The sequence below is a fragment of the Chelon labrosus genome, assembly GCF_963514085.1.
Source record: "Chelon labrosus genome assembly, chromosome: 22".
Classification (NCBI taxonomy): domain Eukaryota; kingdom Metazoa; phylum Chordata; class Actinopteri; order Mugiliformes; family Mugilidae; genus Chelon; species Chelon labrosus.
In genome coordinates, this window is record NC_140355.1 from 12,164,241 (window position 1) to 12,188,424 (window position 24,184).

Sequence of the window (24,184 nt, forward strand, 5' to 3'; positions counted from 1 at the left end):
GATAAAAAATTGCAACAGTTCTGAATAAGTATTATTTCCTAATCTTATTTTACCTAATCTATCTTATCTCCTAATGCATTAATACTCAAATTGACATTCAAGGTTGGTTCAGAGTCTCCAGTTTAAGATTTATGACAGAAAATTAAAATAGTGCATGTTTTGTGATTAAACTGAGATCCTATCAAAGTTATAGACTTTAGTTTCATTTAGTGGTAATGCATCAGCCGCTATTATGTATCAGCAAAAGGAGGAGTTACCGAGTTACCCATCCATCAGACACTCAGTATTTTTACATTAATTTACCATTTTGTTTTTCTACATTTGGTGAATGTAAGTACAGCATTTACTCTGTGTCTAGGTCCGTTTTGTTCTCTGTTAACCCTCATGGGAAATATCTGGTTCTATAGATCCTTTAGGTAAATGCTCCACTTAATACACCAATTTGTTGTTAACTCTATCTGCCTGCTGTTTAGTGCTGGGCATGGGTTAGGGGTAGGGTTAGTTTAGATGGTTGCCTTATCTAAACTCTGAGAGCAAGGTAACGAAACCATTAAACCAAACCAACAAGCTTAAAGAGGTAAAAATACTCCTTAGAGTTGAAAGGATCTGCAGTAAATTCTCTGGGACTTTGGTATGACAAGTGAACACTTTCAAATTACTCACTGGTGATCCATTGGTAATATCAAAATATTGATTTAATCAAAATACACATTTTTAACTTCAATAACAACTATTCAGTTGTAGTTTTAGTCAGTATTTCTCAACAACCTTGACCTTAATGTGACTGTTTGACTGTTAACTTTAGAGTAGAGTATATTAGTTCTAATAGGTTTCATAGATTAGCAATGAATTGATTTAGCTCAAACGAATGTACGGTTTATACTTCTGCATCAATTTGACGGCATAGCTACGGCGTCAGCCCACACACTACATAGACACTACCCAGACAGCAACGCAGGCCGCAAGAGCTGTGATTGGTCCACTTTGGTAGTAGCGTGTTTCTGCTTTAGTTTTTCCGGGCTTTTTCCTCAATCTCCGCAATTTTCAGATTGATTGTTTTGGATCAATAAAGATAGACCACATTGAGGAAAGGTTAACTGAGGAGGTTCAGAGATATGAACATTTGTATGACTTGTCTTTGGCGAAATTTCAGCGTTAGTCTCAGTTGCCATTGTTGAGATTGAAGCAGGAAGTATAAACAAATATTAATCCGGCTGGAAAAAAGACAGCGTTTGGGTTTTACGATTTTACAGAGCGCACAAGTATAAATGGCTTGCATTGGTGTAGGCTACATGCGTAGGTTACACCCTCTATGTCCCACAGAGGTATAAACCGCACTTAAATCATTCATTCTTAAAATTTAAATCTCTGAAAGTCAAAAGGAAATTGAAAAAAAAAACATGTATAACTGAAGCAGTGTATGTAGTCTGGAAAGCACACTCTCATTTCAACACGCATGTAATGCTTTGATGAAAAATAGAACAGACACACTGACAGTCCAAAGTACCTACCTTTCTTTGGGGGTGGTTGCACTTCTGGTACTCTTTCTTTGGATCTCTTTGGGACATCAAAGGTGTTCTTCATTTGAGATACTTTCACACTTGGACTCTGTTCAGCTATCCGAACAGGAGCTTTGGCCGCTTCAAGTTTGGCCCGACTATGATGTCTTTGCATTTGGTTAGTTTCTTTAATAATTTCCGACACAGGCTTAAAGGAAATGATCTCACTGCCATTTCCTGCATCTCTTTGGTTACCGTATTCACTTATATCTTTTAGGCTACCATAGTTTTCGTGACTGTTGTTGCTGACCCGTGTGCTGACTCTTTCAGATAAGAACTCAGGGTATGATTCTCTTCTCCCTGAAAAAGCAGGGGTTGGTCTTTGAATTTCATTGTCTGATGTGACCTCGGGTATGGGAAGAGTCTCAGTGGAGGCAAAACGATTAGAAGACCATTTATATCTGGACCGTCTGTTCTGTAACATGTCCAAGTCTTGTGTCTCTTCATTTGGAGACAGCTTTGCTATACGCGCACAGTAGTCAAAGTCGACCATATCTCCATACCGGTCATCCATGTGGCTAAGCGAAAGATGGTCCCAAGGGCTGAGGTCAACTGACAATCGACGGATGTCAGTTGGTACGGTGTAAGTGCCCTTTTCATCCCACAGCAAGCACATATCCTGATTAACTGGAGTGTTGTATGGGGGGTCTTGGTTAAAATCAAATGTGTGTCTCCTCCTTAGCCTCTCTTCAGAACGCAGACAATCTTTGCCTCTTCTTTTCACATCAGTAGACATTAATTGCGCAGTTTTGAGCTTTATGAATGGGTTTTTAGGTTTTTTCGGGACAGGTGGAGGTGGACCTTTAACTTTAGGCTTTTCTTTAGGCATAGACTCGTCTTTAGAATCGCATGAGGTGGACGTGGTGTCTGGCCCCATTGGTGAATCGGCCATATTTGTGTCTTTCTTAGCCAACAAATAAGTCTGAGGAGGAGGGGTGATGACTGCAGAGAAGCAGACAAGCTCACTTTCTCTCTTTAAGCTTGCAACCTGGATCTTTCCATCACAGCTATCATTCTCTGATGGCAGAGGACAAGGGGTCATACCGCATTGTTCCAGTGAAAATGAGGGACTGTCTTGCAGTTGTGGTAGGACAGAGTGAGGGGTCATAGCCTTCGGAGGGTTAGAGTCTGTGGCTTTTTCAGACGCTTGGTTGTCATCTTTCTTGGTAAATGAAAGAAGAGTGCCCAGGACTCCAGCTTTAGCTCTCTTAGAGACAGCACTAGCAAACGTGTTCTGCTGGGACTGATCCACTTGTTGATCTGCAGAAAACCCTGAATTGTGAATTTCCTCATCCAGATTTTTTGATTTGATTTGTGTTAACTGGTCCTCGTGCTTGATGTGAGTAGAAACTTGCCCCGTACCGTGTTCATTCAAACTTTGCTCCGTCTCTGCTTTTCCTCTACCAGTTGTCTGACCGTGGGCAGCTCCAACATGACTGGCTCCTTTTAGCTGACACCTGCTGCCTGTCACTTCAGCCAAATGTTGACCCATTTTCCTCATGAAACCGACTGCGGCTGAACTACTAGCATGTGCATCGGCAGTTGTATCTAAGCATGTGTTAGACTTTCTTCTGCTTTTCTGTTCATTACCCCTTTCTTCAGGGCTATTCCTGGACGCTTGTAGACTGTCATTATTGCAGGTATCAGAATTGTCTTTTTCATCTCCTCCCGTAATAGATGATCCAGGCTTCTCTGTTTTTATCCTGTGGCCGAAAACAGTGTTATTTCCTCTATCAGATGGCGTCCAAGTCTCATCCTTTTCCAGCACTACAAAACCTTCCTCATTAGTGGGATTGCATGAGGCTGTTAGACTCTCGGTTTGAGTCTCAGGACCTAAGTTGCAATGGTCAGTTTCTAATTTCTTCTGAGTTTTCTGCTCCTCCATAGCTGTCGTCCTCGTCCAGGCCACAGCCTTGCTCTCAGAGCCTTGCTTTTTGTTTGAAGTTTGTCTTGACTCCTTAGTTTTTGACTCCTCTACACTATGAGTGACACTCTCCCTGTCTCCACCCACCCACTCTCTGCTGGTGTTCGCCTGCCTGCCCAAAGACCTGATTGGCTGCCCAGTTTGGGGGTCTGTACGTGCAGGGGTGACTGTGAGCTCCCCTGTGTGCCCAGTGGCCGGGCTGCCGACAGTGATCCCTCTAATCCTGCCAGTACTTGGAGGGGTCCCAAAAGTGGCATCATCTTGATCTTTGCTGTCGTCCTGCTCTGCAACCTCTGACTGCTGTGTGTCTCCTGTTTGCTCTGACCAGTCTGAATTATCCAGCGACTCTTCATCTTTTTCAGACAGCTTCTCCAGCTTCTGGCCCATGGCTGTTGTTCTGTCTTAGCATTAGGGAACGGGGAAACACACATGTCAAGACACAGCAGGATATTTATAAGTGAGTCAATGACATAATGAGGATGCCCTGCCTTCTTATCCCATAAATTAAATAACACAACAAGCATCGCTGTCAGTATATCTTGGACTTTTCTCTACTGTCCACCCTTGCCCTCCCAAGGCCTCTCTTTCTATCTCGTCCTATTCTGTCGGAAAGGAATGCTGTGGTGGCTATAATTAAAGTAGGTCTGACTGCTGCCAGTGAGTCAGGAGGCCAAAAAGGAAACAAGACATGTTAGATAAGAGGTCAGCTGCCAGGTGCCAAGGTCAGACAAAAGAGTCAGAGCAAATATAATCTGGTATCTGCCGACAAATACGTGAAGAACCATAAATCCCTGAAGATTGTTTTTATGTCCTTTGAAACTAAATTAATTTAAGTTCTGAATTTGTATCACTTTTGTATGATTTGTAAATTTAATGATTCATTCCGGACAAACATGTCCGTTATGTAGACATCACGCACAGTCAATTACTGCTGGAGACAAGGCGTGTTTGTGCTACGTGAGTGCCTCCCTCAAGTCTATCTGAATGTTTATGATTGTTGTGGTGACGGCGACTGCAGAAAGGCCACCCGGTATACGTGATTCAAGTCACAAACGCTTTCACTTCTGAAGTGAATTGTTTGATGAGAACAGAGTTTAACCACAGGCATGATTGATGGTGTGACAGAGATTATCTCAAAGGAAAAACAGCTCGACTGGCTTTAGTGGCATGTGGAAGGGGTATTCTTAGCTTACAAACAAACAACTACTGTAAACGCAGGGGAGAAGAACAAACGTGTTGTTGAATCAGGTATACTTTGACTGCACTAGTAGCCGATTTAGGCTTTATCCTGCTAGGTCATAGAAAAAAAGTGTTGAGCTGCCATATGAACACTTTCCCTCCTAATAAATAATAATAATTTTGTTGGTTGAACGTTGAGTAAGAGCTGTTTCAAGCCTGAGAAGCATTAAGTGACTATTCATTTCTTTTGGCTTGTCTTCACAACAAATATGCACATAAATGAAACGGTTCTCCTTAAAGAGTAACTACCATTTTTTTACAACATGGACCTTACTTTTGGCATAAAATATGATCGTTTACTCACCCATACAACTTCGGTGTCATTTGGAGTCGTTTGGACGATATTTAGATATGCGTATATCCATATAGTGGGAGTGAATGGGGCACCGAAACGCAGCCTCTAAATAACACATTATCTGCCGCGAAACTCATTCATTTCACCAATATTTTGTTATGATAGGCTAGTGCTATTCCCCGTTGAGTCTGGAGTTACCTGTTATCTACGCGGATCTAAATATTGTCCGAACGACTCCAAATTACACAAAAGTTATATGGGTGAGTAAACGATCGTATTTTATGTCAGAAATAAGGTCCAGGTTGTAAAAAACGGTAATTCCCCTTTAAAGCTTGGCTCCTGTTTATCTGTAATTTATTTTTCTGGTTCTCCCAACCTTTAGTTGCCTTGAGATTTGTGGAGAGATTGTGGAGTAGCCTTATTAATTCCATAACAAAAGACAATAATTTAGATAAAATCTTATTATAATTTGAATATCAAAATATAGTAGCATATTAACTGCAACACCTGGACATCATGTTGACGACAATCATCGTTTATCTTCTAAGCTAAACTCACAGGCTAATGGCTATAACTTATAAGAGGAACTGGTATGAATCTTATCGCATAATGCTTAAATGTCTATGTGTAGGAAATTAGTAATGTCAGTAATGTCTGTTCATGAAATTTCTGCAATGGCACTTTCGTCTTTTAACCACTGATCAACGACAGCTCTGGCCTTCTGATATGAGGTTGACAGTCCAATGTCGACTTGCAGCCTCACTGCATCTAAAGTGTTATTTTGAGACGGATGTGTTATAATGGCAACAGTGGGAGGCATCTGTGACATTGGCTTGCTAAACTCCCTCCCTCATTCTCTCTCTCTCTCTCTCTCCGTCCCTCTTTCCATGTCCCATTTCTCTCATGCTTCCAATAGTAAGCACACAGTTTATAAGAGACTTGTGACTTCAAGTATCCAAACTATTAGCCCGGTCTCAGGATAGGCTTTGTTTTTTTCCAGCTAAGTTTGTCCTTTGTAGAGTTAACTCTCTGAGTAACGCAGCGCAAATTCAAATTTAACAGGATGATATTCGGATGCACAATTTGCAGCATGATTTCCCTAGCCTTCTGTAAGGCAGCACAGTACGGTCATAAAAAGATAAATGTGCTGCTGCTACTTAAACGTGGCATGATAAATTCAGGCAAGCTCACAATAAACTATCGACTTTTATTATACTTTAACCACAGCTGTATATAGAAAATGTAACTGACCTTTAACGTTTTCACCTGTTACTGTAGCATTTGCCATAATAATCAATACTTAAAACTCTTATTTATACTGTCTGCAGTTTTTTTTTTTTTTTTTTTAAATTTCTCTAATCGGCCGTTACACTAACATATGAGCATCTAAACGCCCGGTGGGTAACAGATTAGAGCAGGTAGATACTTACAGAGGCTGATGTTCCAGACGGATGCACTGCCTGCCCGTCGTCCTGCAGGACTTTAGTCTTTCTGGGAGATCTCTCCTTGTGCTGTCACCTGCCCCATGATGTCAGACGGACCTCATTTGACTAATTCAATAAGAGGGCTTCCTGCTGCGTCCATTTGACTAGAACGGCAAGTGAGAGCCAGAAGCAGGCTGATTTGTTTCTTATCACCAATGTACATGCTTTGCAAAAAAGTACATTTTCAAACTCTTTTTGTCCAAAATGTTTTAAGACACCAAACTCTCTGCACTGAATTGAAACTTAACTGATCAAACATATTATGCACAGGAAATTGTTTATTTCCATGATAAACATTAGACTGGACACCATTTTAACAAAATGTAAAAAAAAAAAAAAAAAAAAAAAAAAGTGCATACACATGAACATTGGCAATGTACAGTACAGTACACAAAAGTTAACAAAAAACAAACAAACAAAAACAATGAATGTAAAAAAATCTTTACTCCCAGGGAGGTTTTACATTTTCTACATTTTCAACTCGTTTCAAGCTCAAATGCTTAGGGGCTGACCTATAAAGACACTCAATAAATACCTGGACCCCTTTTAACTTACAATATGTCTTAATGTCCTTGAGGCTTGGCTCGTAAATAGGATTGTCATTGTGATGCCTGCTGCCTGGGACTAATGCGATAGAAAAATCAAACATTGCCGTTTTTCATAGAGCCTGAAAACATTTGCCTAAATTAGAGATGATCAAAGCATTATTTTTTTAATCATTTTTTTTGGGTGGTGGTAGTGGTGGTGGTACAAACACGAGAACTTAATTACTTCTCAATACACAGTAGCGGTATCAGTGCTTTTTAAATTATGGATCACGTCTGCAAGCTAATGTACTCAAGTAGCAAATTGTAGAGAGAAAAATATATATACAGGCTGCTAAATTTCAAAGACTTAAATCCATCCTATCTAGTATTTTAATGTAAATGATAGTTCTCATTCCAGCAATTAAGGTTCTTCAGCCCGCTATTGAACCAGTACAATGTACCACAAGTTTCCACAATATCAAACAAATACAGTGTTATTATAGGGTATTAATAAATGGAAGTCCATCAAAGTATGTGTGCATTGATGGAGAGGAGGCGGCCGTGGATGAGCTTATGTGTGTTTGCATACATCATATTATGTGCTTATGTTATACATTGCAAGGAGGATGGTTATTATTGGGGGTGAGGGGAAGTAAATAATGTACAAAAAGGCAGACCGTCGACACGCTGACAGAAACCTTGCAAAGCCTGTGACACTTCATGACAGAGCTAAGGCCGAGGTTAAGGCACTTAAATACGAAAAACAAATTCAAAACGTGAAGCAAGCAGTCAAACATACGAGCTTAAATGAGAAACTGGCTTAAATTAGAAATCATATTTATAATAAAGAAGTATTGGGACACTTGGCGAAGTATGTTTTACTTGCTTTCTTGGCAAGATTTAGATGACGAGACTGGCTTTGTCTATTAACTGAAGCAGCCGGTTAGCTTAGCTTAGCATTAAGACTGGGAAATGAAGGAAAGTCAGGCTAGCTCTGTCTAGAGGTAACAAATGAGATTCAACATGATTAGTGAAGTTGAGATGTGCTAGTCTGTGGATTATCTTCTCTTAGCGTATGCTAAGCTAACTAGCTAATGGCTATATCTTAACACACACAAGCTTGTCATCAGTGTTTTGATCTTAAGTTTGGCAAGAATGCTTATGTTTTCCCTAATATAAACTTGCAGAAGGCTGTCTTTCACAGCAAGCTTCCCACTTCGTAACATTTCTCAATTGCAAATCTTTTCCAGGTGAAATGGTTCTATTACATATGTGTGTGGTATCAGTGGCTGCCAACAGCTTTCTTTAAGTGCCTTGTATTACAAAACGCTGAAGCGGCCACGTGAAGGAAAGAACCAAAGTATCTGAATCTAATTACTGGAGCAAACCTGCAGCTCTCTTGAATTCAGTTAAGGGAGAAGGAACAGGGGATGAATTGTTGTTTGTTTCTACTCATCTAATCAAAGAAAGCAAAGTCTGCAAAACAACAACGACAAAAAAAAAAAAAAACCCACAACAACAGTAAATTGCATTCATTCTTTGCACAGTTTTCATTTCTCCTGAAGCACCCCGGTCTTTGAACACAGTAATGTATCTTGCATGTGCTTTTCTTGCATCCAAACAGGCATCGTTCGGTACGATTCCAGCACACCCAGCGTGCCAAAAACAGTAAGAACGCAACATCAAACAAAGGGAAAAACAGCAACTTTGGATCGGTGGCACAATTTTTCGGAAACGGTTCAAACAAAAATCGTACAAAACCAATAATCTACGTAAGACGTGAAGATTGTAATGTCTGATGATTATAGATAAAAGAAACTAAACAATTCATGTGAATGGACTCCACAGGACACTGCAAGTAAAGGATGTAACTACTTACTTAAAGCATTCTGTGTTTTTTTTTTTTCATTTTGGTGTCTCTACTTCTGCTTAAGCGAATTAAACGTAATGCAGCTACTGTTTGGATCTAAAATATGTCTGTGCACTGTGTGAATAGATGCTAGACTTGTGCTCAAGTGTTAAATCTGTTTGTGTGTGATTTGCGTGCTTTTGCAAATATTTTTAGGTTTAGGGAAAGGTAGTTTTATTCGATAAGTGACTGAAAAGTTAAAACAGGTGCTTATTATGGGAGCCTCTGAGATAAATAGCTGCCCAGATGCCGACTGGGTACGAAAAGCGCGATATGGCAACATGACATGGCTTTGGTTACATCAGAAGGTTAAATTTAAGCTCATGCGTGTTTCTTAATGTCTGAATGTTGTAATGTCTTCCTGTGCTCTTTCGTTCTATCATTCTTTCAGGCTTAAAACAAAGAGTTTGGTTCAGCTGAATGAATGTATCGTCCTTCTAACGAACTAATGCACATTTTTCTTGCGACTTACATTGTAATCAGTCATTTAAATGGCAAACGTTTTCTTTTTGTAAACACAAACTGAAAATCAAAAGACAGGCTTAATATTTTTCCGTCTAAACACGTTGAAGATATGTTTTTGTAACACTGCAAAGTCATGCGTGGGCTAAACTGAGCGCTTTAAGTACATGATTACATTAACTTTATTGGAGGAGGAGGTCAGGGTGAACCAGCCACTGAGCAGAGAGAACAAAACAGTCTTTGACCAAAACAGTCTGAGATACTTGTGGTCCGAGGTACGACGCTTTACAAAGAGGCATAAAAAGGCTTGCGTATGGTTCAGAAATCATTATGCTTTCACATGAAATGCCCTCTCGTGATGCAAAAGCAGCTGCAGCAGGGGAAAACGTATCGGTGGGAAAAGTGAGGAGCGAGTAGATGCGGTCGAACAGGCTCAGCTATAAATATTCATTGAGCTCCTCCATGAATACTGTTGATGAGCAGGACTGAAAACACACAGTACACTGACAGAAGCGTGTTACTTCGGGTATTTTTCTTTTCATCAACATTAATGTGCTAAGGTTAGCACTCTCAGGAATCATAAAGAAACAACAGCTAGATCTTACAAACCACCGATGTCTTGCCAAAACCTGTCTGCTGAAGCTAAAATGGCAGGATTAACGCTCATCTCCACTGGGGATATCCTGTATGCAGGACGGGACAGGGAGGTGCAAAGAGCCAAGATGGCTGTCAATCACGTCCGAAGGAGAGGTGAAGGACTTGAGAAAGTTTTTCCGTCTCAGCTTGGCCAAAAGCATCCAGGCCTTTAGCGCATGGTGAAAACATCCAGCGTCATCTGCATCCTAATGCCAGCGGTCTGTAACGGGGCACTCAGAGCGCTGCTGCAGCTTGTTCAAATGGAGCCATGACGCCAAGACATTACAGCAGAGGTCAGCGCAGACCTTCGTTTGTGTTACATCACCAAAGCAGTGGTCATCTAATATCTCACAGCTGTCACAGTGGTTGAGGCAGTGGTAAGCCACTTTCCTCCGTCTCATCACTGCTCAAGCCGCCGCATTAAGGAAGGGACCCCACTGGGAATTGGCCCTCCATGGCCATGCTCGGCAGCTTCTCAAGCTGCTCTGCCCTCTGTCGCATCAGTTCCAGACTAAACTCTATCCCCAGTCCCGGCATTTGCAGTTGGGCCAGAGCCTGTTGCGGGAGCTCCACTGTACCACCAGGGTGTAATTTAAAACCTTGAGCTTCAGTCACATTGAAGGCATCAGTGCTCTCTCTTAGGATTTGCTCTCCCACCTGCGGTTCGTCCATGTCGTCCGTGTCCGCTGGGCCGCGGTCAGGAGGCATCTCCTCACAGTTCATGGGCGACACCGTTTTCTGGTGGTTGGTCAAAGAGACAGATGGGACGGCGGGGGTGCAGGTGGAACAGCGGTAGACATAAGAACAGGGCTGGACCAGGTTCGGCGGGAGAGCTGAAGGGGTTGGCAGAGACTGCAGGATTGGGGTGGAAGCAAAATGTGTCCCGGGTGGATCTATGCATATGGAGGGGACAGTGCAGTGTCGGGAGGGGTTAAGGCGGTGCGAACGGCCTCCTGCTGGACGGTCACAACGCCGTCCTTGGGGTAGACGTATGCAGTCTTTACAGGACTGATAGGAGGGCTTCACTTTTAAAGGGTTTCCTGCACCAGCGCTGTCCTGAATGAGCAAAGATTGGAACAGAACATTTGGTCAGACATGAAAACGGTTTAATCATCAAAAACTGCGGCAAAGACACTTAACCAAAAGGTGTAACTCACGTCAAAAGCTGCAGGACAGCTGCGCTTGGCGGCTAGGCGGTTGCTGTTGTTGGTGTTCAGGTTGGCTAAGCCTAACCGGCTCTCCTCACTCCTCTCAGCCTCCTCCCCCGCTTTCTTCCCGTCAGAATTTCCAGGCGTCTGAGCCAAGGCCGCCATCTCAGCTTCCTCTTTCTTGGCTTCTTCTTCATCCTCTTCCTCCAACGTACTGAACTCGAGCCTCAGTCTCATGTCTTCCAGGGGATCGAGGCGCCCACATGTCTGCGCTGCCGTGCCCTCCCCAGGCAGGGCTAAATGGGCCATGGGGAAACCCTCGTCCTCCAACAGGGCGTCTCTCTCAACGTCTTCAATCTCAATGAAAACTCTTTCCATACCGAGCAGAGGGGGACCCCGCACTGGAGTGGAGGGCTCACTGTCCAGTGCAGAGTCAGACAAACGTCTGAAGTAATAATTATAGTTAAGAGAGTCTAGAGGTTCCATCTCCAGACCCATGCCCCTGCATGGAGACGCCCCGCAGCCTCCCCAAGCTTCTTCCTCTCTGAGCACCGGTGTTTCCTCTCCACCAGCACAGTGACCAGAGGCTTGTAGATCATCTGATCCTTCCTCATCTGCGCCAGGCCTCCATAGCTTGTTGTGACGCTGTTTGCTGTGAAGGTAAAGAAGGTAAAAAATAACATACGGGCATCTTGTCAGCAGCATGTGTGTTACCACTGCTAGCAAGTGCAAACCTGACTCAGACCCTCGGACGTGCTTACCTGGCGTCCAGGATTCCCTCATATTCTGCCAGCTGTCTCATGAAACCAGCGTTTGGCTGAGCTATGCTCCGTTTCTGCTTGACAAAGTTGTAGGCTTTCTCCAGAGACCAGCCATACTCCTTCATTGCATAGGCAATAACTGTAGAGGCAGACCGGCTCACCCCCATCTTACAGTGCACCAGGCACTTGGAATTATTCTTCCTATTAGAGAGGGGAAAAAAGCAAACATTTGACGAAAATAGCTGACAACAGTTCAGTGTCGTAGTCATTAAAATTAGCACATGACAGTGTTTTGTTCATGGGTCTCAGAATACATCTATGCGCACTCCACATGTCTTGGGTTGGTATTTCCCATTTTTATTTTTACAAACATCCTTTTTACCTCAAGTGAATACAGTCAGACTGTTGCATAGCAACCAGACTGATCGCACCATTTCACATCTCCGTTACTGGCACAATTCACATGTGTTACATTTAGGTGGGAGAAAAAACAGCGTGATCGCAGCCCCAGCACTCGAGGAGAATGACGTGAGTCAGTCAAACTGTGATGCCTAAAAACTAAATCTCCATCTATTAATAACAAAGTGCTGCCGGAGCACAGCTCTGCCGTAAACGTTTCTTTCATGACTGAGAGCCTGATATTACAGTTTGTCATTTATATTTTGTCCAATGCAGACAAAAATCAGTTTGATTTTACGTGTAGGGTCTCACTTGGCCTTGACAATAAAGTTGTAGGTGTCGTTCCAGTGGGCCAGCAGGTCGGTGGCGTCCTCGTCGTACACGCGGATGTTGTGATAAGAGAACATCCCCGGGAAGAAGTTGTCGATTTCTCTGGTAACATTCAGAATATAACCAACCCTGCAACCAAAACAACAACAGCACGTTAGCTTCACAATGGCTGCTGCACTGATTAAACTGACAGAGAGCTATGCAGACATGTGCATCTGTTTTAAACTGTATTTTATTCTTTGCTTGCCAAACCCGGAAACTGTAAGATTGAAATATTACTTTATTAAATTTACTGGGTGCTCTCAAAACAGCGTGCAGATACGTGTCCTAACCTGAAGTAATGGCCCCGGTTCAAGACTTGAGCTTGTATAAATTTTCATGTGATATTTAAAAATCAAACACTGGATTTTACGGCTTTTTTTTTCATTTAATGCCATCAGCTCACCCGCAGTCACGCAGTTCCTCCAGGTTGGAAGCGTTCCACTCGGAGCCCTATAGAGGAATAAAAGCCTAACCTTAATTGGAACAATTGGTTGGCTAAATTAACTGGCAATTTAATATAAGAGTGCAATATTAAAACAGTTAAAGGAGGTCTTAAAGGGGAACTACTGTTTTTTACAACCTGGACCTTATTTCTGGCATAAAATACGATCTTTTACTCACCCATTTAACTTTTGTGTAATTTGTAGTTGTTCGGGATATATTTAGATCACCGTATATCCATATGGTGAGAGTGACTGGGGCACTGAAACGCAGCCTCTAAATAACGCATTATCTGCCGCAAAACTCTATTTCACCCATATTTTGTTATCGTATGCTAGTGCTATTACCCGTTGAGTCCGGAGTTACCTGTTATCATCATCCGGGGACTGTAGATTGCTCTACAGACCCTGGATGATGTCATCTGTGAGCGCCGCGCGCTCGGTGCCCCAGTCACTCCCACTATGTGGATATACGCAGATCTAAATATCTCCTGAAGGACTACAAATTACACAAAAGTTATACGGATGAGTAAACGACCGCATTTTATGCCAGAAATAAGGTCCAGGTTGTAAAAAACAGTAGTTCCCCTTTAAGTAAAAAGAGAAGGAAAAAACAACTAACCAAATAAACGTGGTCAAATATAAGTGTGGGCTTGTCCATTTGTCCCAGGATCAAAAGCATCTCGTTGTCTATGAACTCCTTGTATTCTTTGAGGTTACAGCTCATGTGCTGCTCCAGCTCGTTACGGATCTGAGGACAAGATAAAGTTACAAATTCACTTTCCACAATAAGACATAGTAGTTTTGTTTTCAACAAGCAAAATGCATGAAAGTGAACTCAGGACTTTACATAATGTCTTCTATCAGAGGGTCTGCCACGAAAAAAAACAACCGTATTCAAACTGTACACATGAAACAGCTGATTCTCATCTTCTGCTAACGTGTCATTTACTATCTAATATCAAAAGATCTAAAATTACCCACATAGTGGCGGCGTTAATGTGGCGCATACCTCCTTCGACGTGATGTTCTCCAGGTCTTGAAACATCATGATGTTGCGTAGTTTGGCTTTAATGAGACACTCTGTCCTCTCTCGTTCAGTTGGCCTGCACATAACAAGTCAGTACGTCAATGTCTGAATGAAAAGTAGCGTAACAGTGAAACATGTTACCACTGCTGAGGACAAAGGGGAGAATCAGGAGAACAATAGCGGCTGTCCAAAACCTAAATGTACTTTATTGATAAGACATGGACATGTTAGAGCTAAATGAGACAATAAGGTCTTAATCAGACATGGAAACGGTTTTAAATCTTCTTCCACATCCTGATCCGGTGTTAGTACTGTAAGTGCCTCAGAAATCATTGACCATGACTAAAACTGTTTCTGTTGTCACACGAAGCCGTCTGCGGGGCCTCACCGGTCTACGAACATGGTGGGAGAGTCTGGCCGGGTGGTCTCCAGGTCGGTCATAGCATTCCACTCATTGATGCAGCTTTGCTCGGAGGTGATGCAGCTCTCATAGAAGGCCATCCACGTGAGAGCGATGCCCCCTGGGAAGTAGTTGAAGCGGCGGGACACCTCGCATGCCTTGTGGAGGACCTGCAGGGCAGACCTGCAAGAACAGAGAGCGAACGTTGACCACCAACAATCCCTACAACTAAAAACACAGGCAGACTTATTTAGCGGTACTTCTGACAACTGACCAGCAGATGGCACGTTAATGCTCAATTTAGATCAGGAAGTTCATTGTAGTGATGAACTTAGTGGGAAATTAAAATGAAATAGTCAAGAGTTTGCCATTTTACCAATAAAATCAAGACTTTTTGACCTAAAATAGACTTTATTTTGCATTACTGTTGAAGCTGAACGTTTCTGAAAGGTTTAAGGATCCATTTAGACGCAATCTGTGTGTGTGTGTGCTGTGAAATCAACCTAGTTCAATTAAATTAATAGAAATCTATTGAATAATAAAAAGAATAAGGGCTTTTGATTTATTTTGTACATAAATACACAACTCATACATGAATCAAAAGCCAAAAACAGCATCCATCCAGTATCAACAATGTGTTCACCCTGTCCTTTCAAAGCACACACGACTCTGAACACAGGACAGTACTCCCAGGTGAACATGAAGAACTTACTCACCACATGGCCTGCACAGACACAGGCTTGAAGACATGTGACCGCCCTGCCGTGGTCACACTGAAGCCTCTGAGGAGGAAGAAGAAGAAGAAGAGGAGAGGGATGATCAGTACAAGGCTGGATGGAGGGTGAAGAGCGATGGGGGGGCACAGACGGGACGGGGCGCGTTCACTATTCAGGACACACAACAGTGGAACATTCCTCCAGCATACAGAGGCTGTGACAATGTTAACAGGTCAGCAAGAACCGCTCTCACACACTGAGGAAAAAAAAAGTGTGTAATCCACTCCTCTGCCACTGGAGGGCAGCAAATATTAAAATGCTGAGGATGAGCCAAACATACAACTGGCTGAATGTCATCCGCATGAGACTCGTGCCTCACATTTAAAACTGATTCATATTATGTATTTGGATTTTTAATGAAAGTTCCCAGTAGAAGTTGTGTGCATTGTATATTCCACCGCCTGATTTCAGGATTAATTACGAAAGAACACACTGAAACTTACCCGTCTCCATCTAAATGTATGTTTGTGTCACTCCACAGTGGCAGCACCATCCCAATAGAGCAACTTTTACTGCAGATCATAAGAATATCATTTTAAAAAAACAGTCTGGTTAACATGTAGTAAAAATGTAAAGCTGCAGAGAGAGAGAGAGAGAGAGAGAGCGATTAATTACCTGTCCTTGTCTGTGAAGTCCATTCCCAGGACAACGTTTTCCTCTGTATCTTGATGGCCATTGGTGTAGATAACGACCATGTAGCGCACTCGGTCCGACCATCCGCTTTCTAACCGCACCGCCTGCACAGCAAAAGGAGAGTTTGTCTGAATCGATGTTGCCTTAAATTATTGTGTACATCACTGACAATGTGCCTACATTCTGTTGTTATTCTTGCTATTGGAAGTGACGCAGACTAAGCAACGGCAACTGTCATCCAGACAGGCTTCAAGATATAAAAATACTTTGCTTTGTTGTGCCCGGCATGGTTTCGCTCAGATTCTGTTCATTTAGAGAAGGGAAGGACACGCTACAATAAAGCATAATACAATAGATAACATTTAAATAAGATGAATGTCTTACTGTACATATGACATTTGAATTTCAGAAGTTTAACTATCAGACAAAAGACGTGTCCTGTTTCACTGAATCTAATTTAAATTTCAGTGCATGTTGCACAGGAACCTCTAAGTCTCCTCTAAGTAATCCTATGCTATGCTACAAACTCAGATTTAAGAAGTCAAACCTTGTTTATAAATGCTGATAAACACACACATTAGATCACCCCAGAGGTATACTGACCAGCTTAATGCGATCTTCAGACCGGAGGATCTTGAACATGACCTGCAGGTGTTGAGGTAAATCACCTGGAAGTGAAGAGTTGAGACAGATTAGATGACTGGACGAGTGCACCGTGAAGAAGCTTAGGTTAATATAGTTCAGTGGCGGCGCCGTCCAAATCTCTCGGGGAGGGCAACGGTTGGCAACGACGGCTAAGATGGCCCATTCAACAGATAAATTAGTAGCACGTTCACTAGATACTGTCATGTTGCTTTGAACGATTAGTTTTTGCTGTTCAACTCGGGTGGCAATACCATCAGCAACCACTAGATGGCTACCATTGATCAGTTCAGCACAGTAGGACGTAAGGTATAAATGAAAAATAACTGACTCATCACAATCATCTGATTTTCTACGTCACATTTCATTTAAGATGCAGGACATCCAGAATGACTCACTAGTTCTATGACCACGACTAAAACAGGTCGTTGCTGACTGGACTACATTCATAGCAATATCACTAACAGCTAGCCTGACGCTGTGGTGGAAAAAAATCCCTATGCAACGCTGCACCACAATACCAAAACATGATTACCCGAATGGAAAAGCTGCCAATGGTGTGACACGAAGATTAACTAGACCAATTAACTGGAGTTTAGCAGCCAAACTGTTCTAACGTCATCACCACAGTCTGGAGGTCACCTATCCTGGCACAGAAACGGGATCTCTTACCACCATGACCTATGCTTTAATGAGCACTGCATGACAACCAAAGTACTGAGGAGTAAATACTGAATTAAACAAAGATCAGACTACCAATACAAAAAAAAAAAATATGAGATACACTTCATTCACTCACAATCAACACAATTTCTGGACTTTTGAACAAAGAAAAAACCTAAAGGTCATCTACAAACTGGGCATTCAGCTGCTTCTATTGTGCATTCATTGTTGATTTCCTTTCCCAGTGGGAGGAAATATGTTACATATTTCTCTCAATGAAGACAAATCTTAACCCTGTAACCTGCTATCCGTGCTGAACTATGGGGTTTTTCTGCCCGTGTCCTCAAATGACACCAGTCTCAACAGGGAACAATAATGTTGGAGACCGTAAAATGGCATAAAACAGCATTAAATCAGCAAAGAAAATAAAGTATAGAGCGCAAAGATCAGTCATTCTCAACATTATTATAGCTGCAGGACGTTTAAATGTCTCCTTCAAACGCATTTCCAGACCTCTATATTTTTTTGAAAGAGCTGTTGGCAAACGGCTTGAGATCCGTGCTGATCATTTTGGCATCCCTGCTGTTCAACTGCAGGTCACTTCAGGTCACGCCAAAAAAAAAAAAAAAGGTAATGGCTCCCAACACGGAAAAACAGACAAACCCACAGAGAGAAAGTACAATGTTCCTTTTGTCTGAAGCTTGTTTGTAGAAAGGATAAGGGCAAAAAAAAAAAAAAAGAAAAGAAGAAAGCTTCTTATGTGGTTCCATTTGTTCCTACCTGCGTGTTTGTGGTGGGTTGGCGTCTTTGGTTCTTGCGCATTGCCACCCTGTTGGAGGAAGAGGGCGGCTCCTTTGACCATGAAGAAGCTCTCGCTGAGGCTGCAAAAAGTGTAAGTGCAAAATAAATTCAGAGAGGTTTGGACAAGTGCATATTAATCCTAAAATCCAGAGACAACAATCAGTGCAATGCTTTATGTTTCAAAGGAGACAGAGGACCCGCCCTGCAGTTTCATAACAAGATGGACTGAAGGGAGAGAGAGGAGTGATGGGACATGTGCCGCTGCTACAACAGGCTTTCACAGGTACAGACATAGTTAAAAAGCCCGAGTGCTCACGTTTCATTTGCTCCGGCCGTGACAAGCTAACTCATTGTTTTCAGATTCTCTTCATTGACCAGCTCACACACATCAGTTAGGAGGAAATCCTACCATGTGCCCTCGCTCCGTACATGATCTACACCACAACACATCTTAGTTCTAGACTGAAAGGGGAAGAAGAAATGGGCATCACTATAGTATTTCTCATGACGGACTTGAACGTGTGCAAGTACAAGCACAAGCAATGCTGTCTCAGTCAATTCAAAATGCACCAAAATTAAACTACACACTAGCTACCCAGGTGTTCCTCCCACATGTGCAAGCTCTTCAGAAGCAACTAAAGCCACATCGATTTGTCCATGTATTCTAGCATCCTGTTCTTATTTTATTATTATTATTTGTAAACCATTATCTGAAAAACATACACCAATCAGGCATAACATTATGACCACCTTCCTAATATAGTGAGGGTCTCTCTTGTGCCTCCAAAACAGTTGTGACTCATCAGAGAATGGACATGGGCCTTCTGAGGGTGTCCTGTGGTGTCTGGCAACAGAATGTTGTTCAGGGTTCCCACTCCTAACCTGAAATTATTTTCCAGGACTTTTCCAGGACATTTTCAGCTGCTACAGAGACAAGTTATCATGTCATACACTAATACATTCCCCTGTCCCGCTCATTCTTTGGAATGATACTAGCGAGACTGGCACTTTTCAACTTACTGTAGTCCCGAGTTTTGTCTCTAGGCGCGGGGTCTGAAAAGTCGCTAAAGCCAGAAATTCTCTGCTAAAGCTAGCGACAAAATCAAATTTGATTTGCTGGTAGTGTCACGTGGGGCGGTGCGCTGGCTAGAAGCAGAGAAGCTCTGTGCCGTATGTTGCCCAGAAGACATGCATGCGCATAACTTTTAACCCGTTTGCATTCGCTCAGAAGGCAGGGGGAGGATAAATAATTTCCAGGATAACTTAATAATTTCCAGGACATTTGACCTTTTTTCTCATTTTCCATATGTTTTCCATGACTGGAAAATTGGTCAATCATTTTCCAGGTTTTACAGGTTTTCCAGGACGCGTGGGAACCCTGTTGTTAGTGGGGGCCTTTGGGTCCTATGGGTTGATGGGAAGGGCCTCTGTGGATCATCCCACAGATACTTGATTAGTTTGGGATCTAGTGAATTTGGAGGCCAGGTCAACACCTTGTGCTGTTCTTCATGTTTTTTTAAGTTGTTCCTAAATCATTTTGTGTGTGTGTCTGTGTCAGGCTGCATCCTGCTGGGGATGGCTGCTGCCATCAAGGAGTGGGGGTGCCTGGTCTGGTCTAGGTGGGTGGAACATGTCTAATTAACATCCACATAAATGCCAGGTCCAAAAGTTTCTCAGCAGAACAGAATCGACAAGATGGTCAATGTTATTTACTTCGCCTTCGAGAAGAGTCGATTTAAAATTGAAAGTAGGAACATTAAAGAATTTGTCAACCTCTTCTTAAATATGGTTTGCTCGTTTGCTTTCAGAGGATAATGACAACCATCTTCTTCTCATTTGAGTTGGAATCACACAAGGGAAGAACAAAGTTATATAACAAAAGCATATGAAATAGCTGCTTTTGGTACATACAGTGAGCCAGGTGCAGTTTGTGTACTCATGTAGTCCTCATTGGTTCATTGAGCAGGACAAAAGAGTCCTGATCCAGCCCCCTTGTCTTTACACATAACACGATGACCACACTCCACGTGATTGCTGACCAAACAATCCCATGTGCTTCGAAACGTCCCCCTATGTTGAATGAAGCACTCCCGGGTCATGACTGCGCTGCACCGAAGGAGAGCTCCATCGCGTCTTTTCTCACACAGAACAGAGCGCAGCTTTGTTTAACCACAGTCTCATTCCTCTCTCAAGCAAAAACACACAAAGCCTGGTATGACTGAGTGGGAGCATCACAGGGCCTTTTGTTTCAGCTCCACTGCTGTGTGCTATCGTTGGACATGACAGGGGGAAAATTAACTACGGGGCCTGAAGTGCTGAAATAACACGAAGCTCGGAAAAAACAACAACTTCCCTTCAACAGATCTACACTACAACAGAGAAAAGGCTCGACAGCTCAACTTCTGCTGCCAGAATTAAAGACTTTAAGATGCATTTGGCTGCACGCATGATTCTAAATCTGCCTTCAAATGTGAGTTTTAATGCCGTTTGATTAAATTAATCACAGATTCCAGACGTCCCATCCTGGCGCTACATGCTCGGTTTCTCTAATAAGTGTCCGCTGGAGAAGTCTGAGAGAACTTACATGCGACAGATCTCCGTCCGAGTCAGAGCAGCTTTCTCCACAAAGTGAGGCAGCACGGTGAACATGGCTTTATGGGAAGATTTCACAACCAGATGCATCCTCTTGGTTCTATTATCTACAGCCTTCTTAGAAAAACTCATCCAAAAAAATCCGCTTTTTCCAACATGCGTCCGCCTGTCTTCTACACCTGCGCATTCCTCTGACTCCTCTGGCTCATTTCAGCTCAACTTCATCTCGCTCCGTCCCTTCCTCTCTCCCTCCCACAACTTTTCTCTATCCATCTCGAGCCTTGAAGCCTGCGCCGTCTGGGTCCGCTCGCATTTGGCTGGCCCGTCTCCTCTCCACGGCGATCGGCTCTCCCTATGCGACGCTCCGCCACAATACCATCATTCATGCCAGGGCGCGCGGGAGGTGGAAATGTTACTTGGCGTCAGTTGCAAGTTTGACATGCAGAATCCTAAACCCCGACTCTACACTGATGAATATGGGCATCAGAGAAACACAAAGCATGACATGGCTGTTTCAGCTGCAACACATCCACACACACACACACAAGGAACACAAAGACACAGTCTGTGCCAGAGCTTTGCTGACACAAATTGTGATTTTCGTGACGTCAAGCTGTTTAAAGAAAAGCTTTGTGACAACAAAGAGCAACAGTCTCTGTACTCTTCATTATATAACTGAGCACAAAAGACATTTTTTAAACCTTGTCACGTTAAATCAACATTTCTTACAGTTGTTTTTTTTATCCAGTACAACAGTGAGAAACAACAAGCCATTAGAGAAAATAAGCTGGCAAACTGATACTGTCCTAGTCCTGAGGAGAAGACAATCAGCTTGCCAAAATAGCTTTTAATAGGCCAGGCAAAGTGGGTCTTTAACAGTCTAAGTCTCAGCACACAATTCAAGATGGTGAATGTATTGACAGTAATAAATCAATCTGAAATTAATATTAAGAATATTAAGTAAGCTGAAGTCTATTCGAGTGTCAAGTTTGCACGGGGCATAAAATAAAATCTAAAAAAATATAAAATATCCCAACAACTGTCTACAAATTAACAGAGAGAGAGCTGCCGATTTAACTGTGTTTTCATTTTGGAGGCTGTGGTTTGCAGTACTACTGAACTGTACTGTGTTGTACCATGTTTCTATTATTTTGACAGCTCCATATTAGTCAATGTGATAGGCTAAAAAACGGAAACACTTTTGTGTTTAACAGCAACACAAACCACGTCCTCCGAAATGATCGCACAGTTGAACCGCCACTTTTTTTACACTGTTTGAACATAAACTGAACATTATAACAGGACTGCAGGACTGTTACATTATGATGCATTCGATTTCACTGGTGCACCTAACGAACTGGCAATTGAGTATACATTGCGAAGTGAGAAATGCAGTACTTTTCTTTGTAAATGCGTCCTCGTAACCCTGCAGGCTTCTTACCTCTGATTATTTTTCCTGTCATCGTCACTTCCGAAATCCTAAAAGACAAAAAACAAAGAGGAGAATTTAAAGCTTGCAGCGGTAAAATGACAGCAGTAGGCGTTTGGCTGATGGCGAGACGCTTTGCAGAACCTTGAACCTTAAACCTTAAAGAGCAATTAAGGACCAAAGCGACAGTGGAAAGGAAAAACTCCCCTTGAACAGGAAGCAACCTTGAGCAGCTCATGTGAGGGGGACCCATCTGCTTAAAGGTCGGCCAGTGAGTGACAGACAAAAAAGAGGGAGGTGGGAAAATGAGAACGAAGGAAAGGAGGAGATTACATGTAGTACAATAGCAGTATTATAAAGCTTACAGGGTACACGGTGTGCTCATGAAGTTACCGCTAGTTGGGCCGTGAGATAACTTTCCTCCCTACTGTACTTTAATCTTCATCACCAGTACATTTTGCTGCAGTCTGATAAAACCAGAAAGTTCTTGGTGATGTTCAGCAGTCGGGATGAAGCACCCCAGCGCCATCTGCTGCTCCTTTCTAGCCAGTGTCGTGATCTCATCTGCTGTGATTGTCCCACAGAGCTGAAGGAGGCTGAATCCTACCTTCAAATGGAACAAATTCAGCATTTAAAAAAAAAAAAACCCGCATCCAAACATCACACTCTTTCTTTCTACAAGGCTGCCTCTTGCAGAATAGTGAGCGGTAACGCTGACGGGGATCCAAACCACCCACTTATCCTGAAAGGAGGAATGCCACAGTTTATTTTTGTTTGGCCAGCCTGCTTCGGAGCACATAATCCACAAGAAACTGGAGCACTAAGATGTTATGATTTCACCAGGATCTATATATTCGACATAAGTCTGCTGATAAGATGTCGGCTTTTACATGTGGGATTTAACTTCCAATTGTTTTCTGAAACTGAACTAATTCTGTGATTAATAACTGCCTTTTATTTCTTCTGTGGTGCTGCATATACTTGAGGTTGAGATTGTGGCAACAGAGGGATGTTGTATTTCTCAAAAGTTGCAGCAAACCGCAATCTTTACGCAAATGTATCTCAGTTGTTTTTTTTATTTTTTCTGAGATTAAGTTCAAAGACACTTCACTGAGTTGCTCTGTGGTTCTCACTGCACATAACAACAGCTGCAATTACCCTTTAGAGTTAACGACACCGCAAAACAAAAACCCAACAACAGTGAGGGAGAGAGAGCAACCTGAGTGCAGCAGCATGTTTGTGCAGCAGCAAAATGAGCACTTTGTCTTCACAGCTAAACCCCTACAGCCCACCCTCCCCTCCTCCTCCTCCTCCTCCTCCCCCCCTCTGCAGGATTTTGTTTACAAATCCGCTGCCACAAACAACTCTCTGCTCTAACAATGCCACGGCGCAGCAAGTTCATAGCGCACGCAGCAATGACGGAAGTAAGGTCAGCCTATCCCGCTGTGCATTAAACGCCGCACATAATGCATTGATAGAGGCTCCAAGAGAGCGCATTCTTGGCGTTTCCGCGCACCGCACCGCACCGCGCCGCACACAAAGACCCAGCCCCGGCTTTCCCCCACTCACCTCCCCCGCACTGCTGTTGGTCGTGCTCGCCGAGGATGCTGCACTGGGGGTGGGAGAGCGCTGCAGTGTCACCAGGGCCATGGTCGGTGGGCTGCAGTCGCGGAGAGGAGGAGAGGAGGAGGAGGAGGAGGTGAAGGGAGGGGAGGAGGAGCGCCTATCCTGGAAGATGCGCGGCTGAGATAGTCTCTGTCACCGGGGAGAAAATGCCTAGTCAGACTCTCATCCAGCAGCACCTGGCTCCGCGGCGGCAGCGGCAGCAGCAGCGGCGGCGGCGGCGGTGGTGGTGCTCCCTTTCGGTCCTGCTCCGTGCGTCTTCTGCGGTTACCGGAGTCCTCATGAGCGGAAAGTGATGACAGAGTTCCGTCGCTTGCACCGAGGCGGCGGACCCCGCGGTTTCATCCCCGGTGCGCAGACAGACAAACAAAACACGGTGCAGGTTGCGAGCCCGGGCAGAAATGACATGCAGCTTTGGCGGACGCCTCTGATTGGCTGGC

General features: G+C 43.2%; 1 protein-coding gene across 1 annotated transcript; it reads right to left on the bottom strand.

The window, feature by feature from the left end:
- Positions 1-6,809: 6,809 nt before the first annotated feature.
- Positions 6,810-23,777, bottom strand: ssh1b (slingshot protein phosphatase 1b). Its single transcript, XM_084572588.1, has 15 exons — positions 23,691-23,777; positions 22,134-22,171; positions 18,080-18,180; positions 16,598-16,662; positions 15,977-16,098; positions 15,805-15,873; positions 15,302-15,367; positions 14,574-14,768; positions 14,168-14,261; positions 13,778-13,906; positions 13,119-13,165; positions 12,656-12,802; positions 11,945-12,145; positions 11,193-11,835; positions 6,810-11,091 (listed from the first exon to the last, which is right to left on the bottom strand). The coding sequence occupies exons 1-15, from the start codon at positions 23,769-23,771 to the stop codon at positions 10,456-10,458; spliced, it is 2,634 nt and encodes an 877-aa protein (XP_084428714.1). The 5' UTR covers positions 23,772-23,777; the 3' UTR covers positions 6,810-10,455.
- Positions 23,778-24,184: the final 407 nt, after the last annotated feature.

Bases quoted from the DNA above. Each gene is read 5' to 3' on its own strand.
- ssh1b (XM_084572588.1), bottom strand. From the start codon at position 23,771: ATGGCCCTGGTGACACTGCAGCGCTCTCCCACCCCCAGTGCAGCATCC. The intron at 13,907-14,167 runs GTATGCGCCACA...TCTTGTCCTCAG, and splicing joins AGAACATCACGTCGAAGGAG to ATCCGTAACGAGCTGGAGCA. The intron at 12,803-13,118 runs GTGAGCTGATGG...TTTTGGTTGCAG, and splicing joins GAGGAACTGCGTGACTGCGG to GGTTGGTTATATTCTGAATG.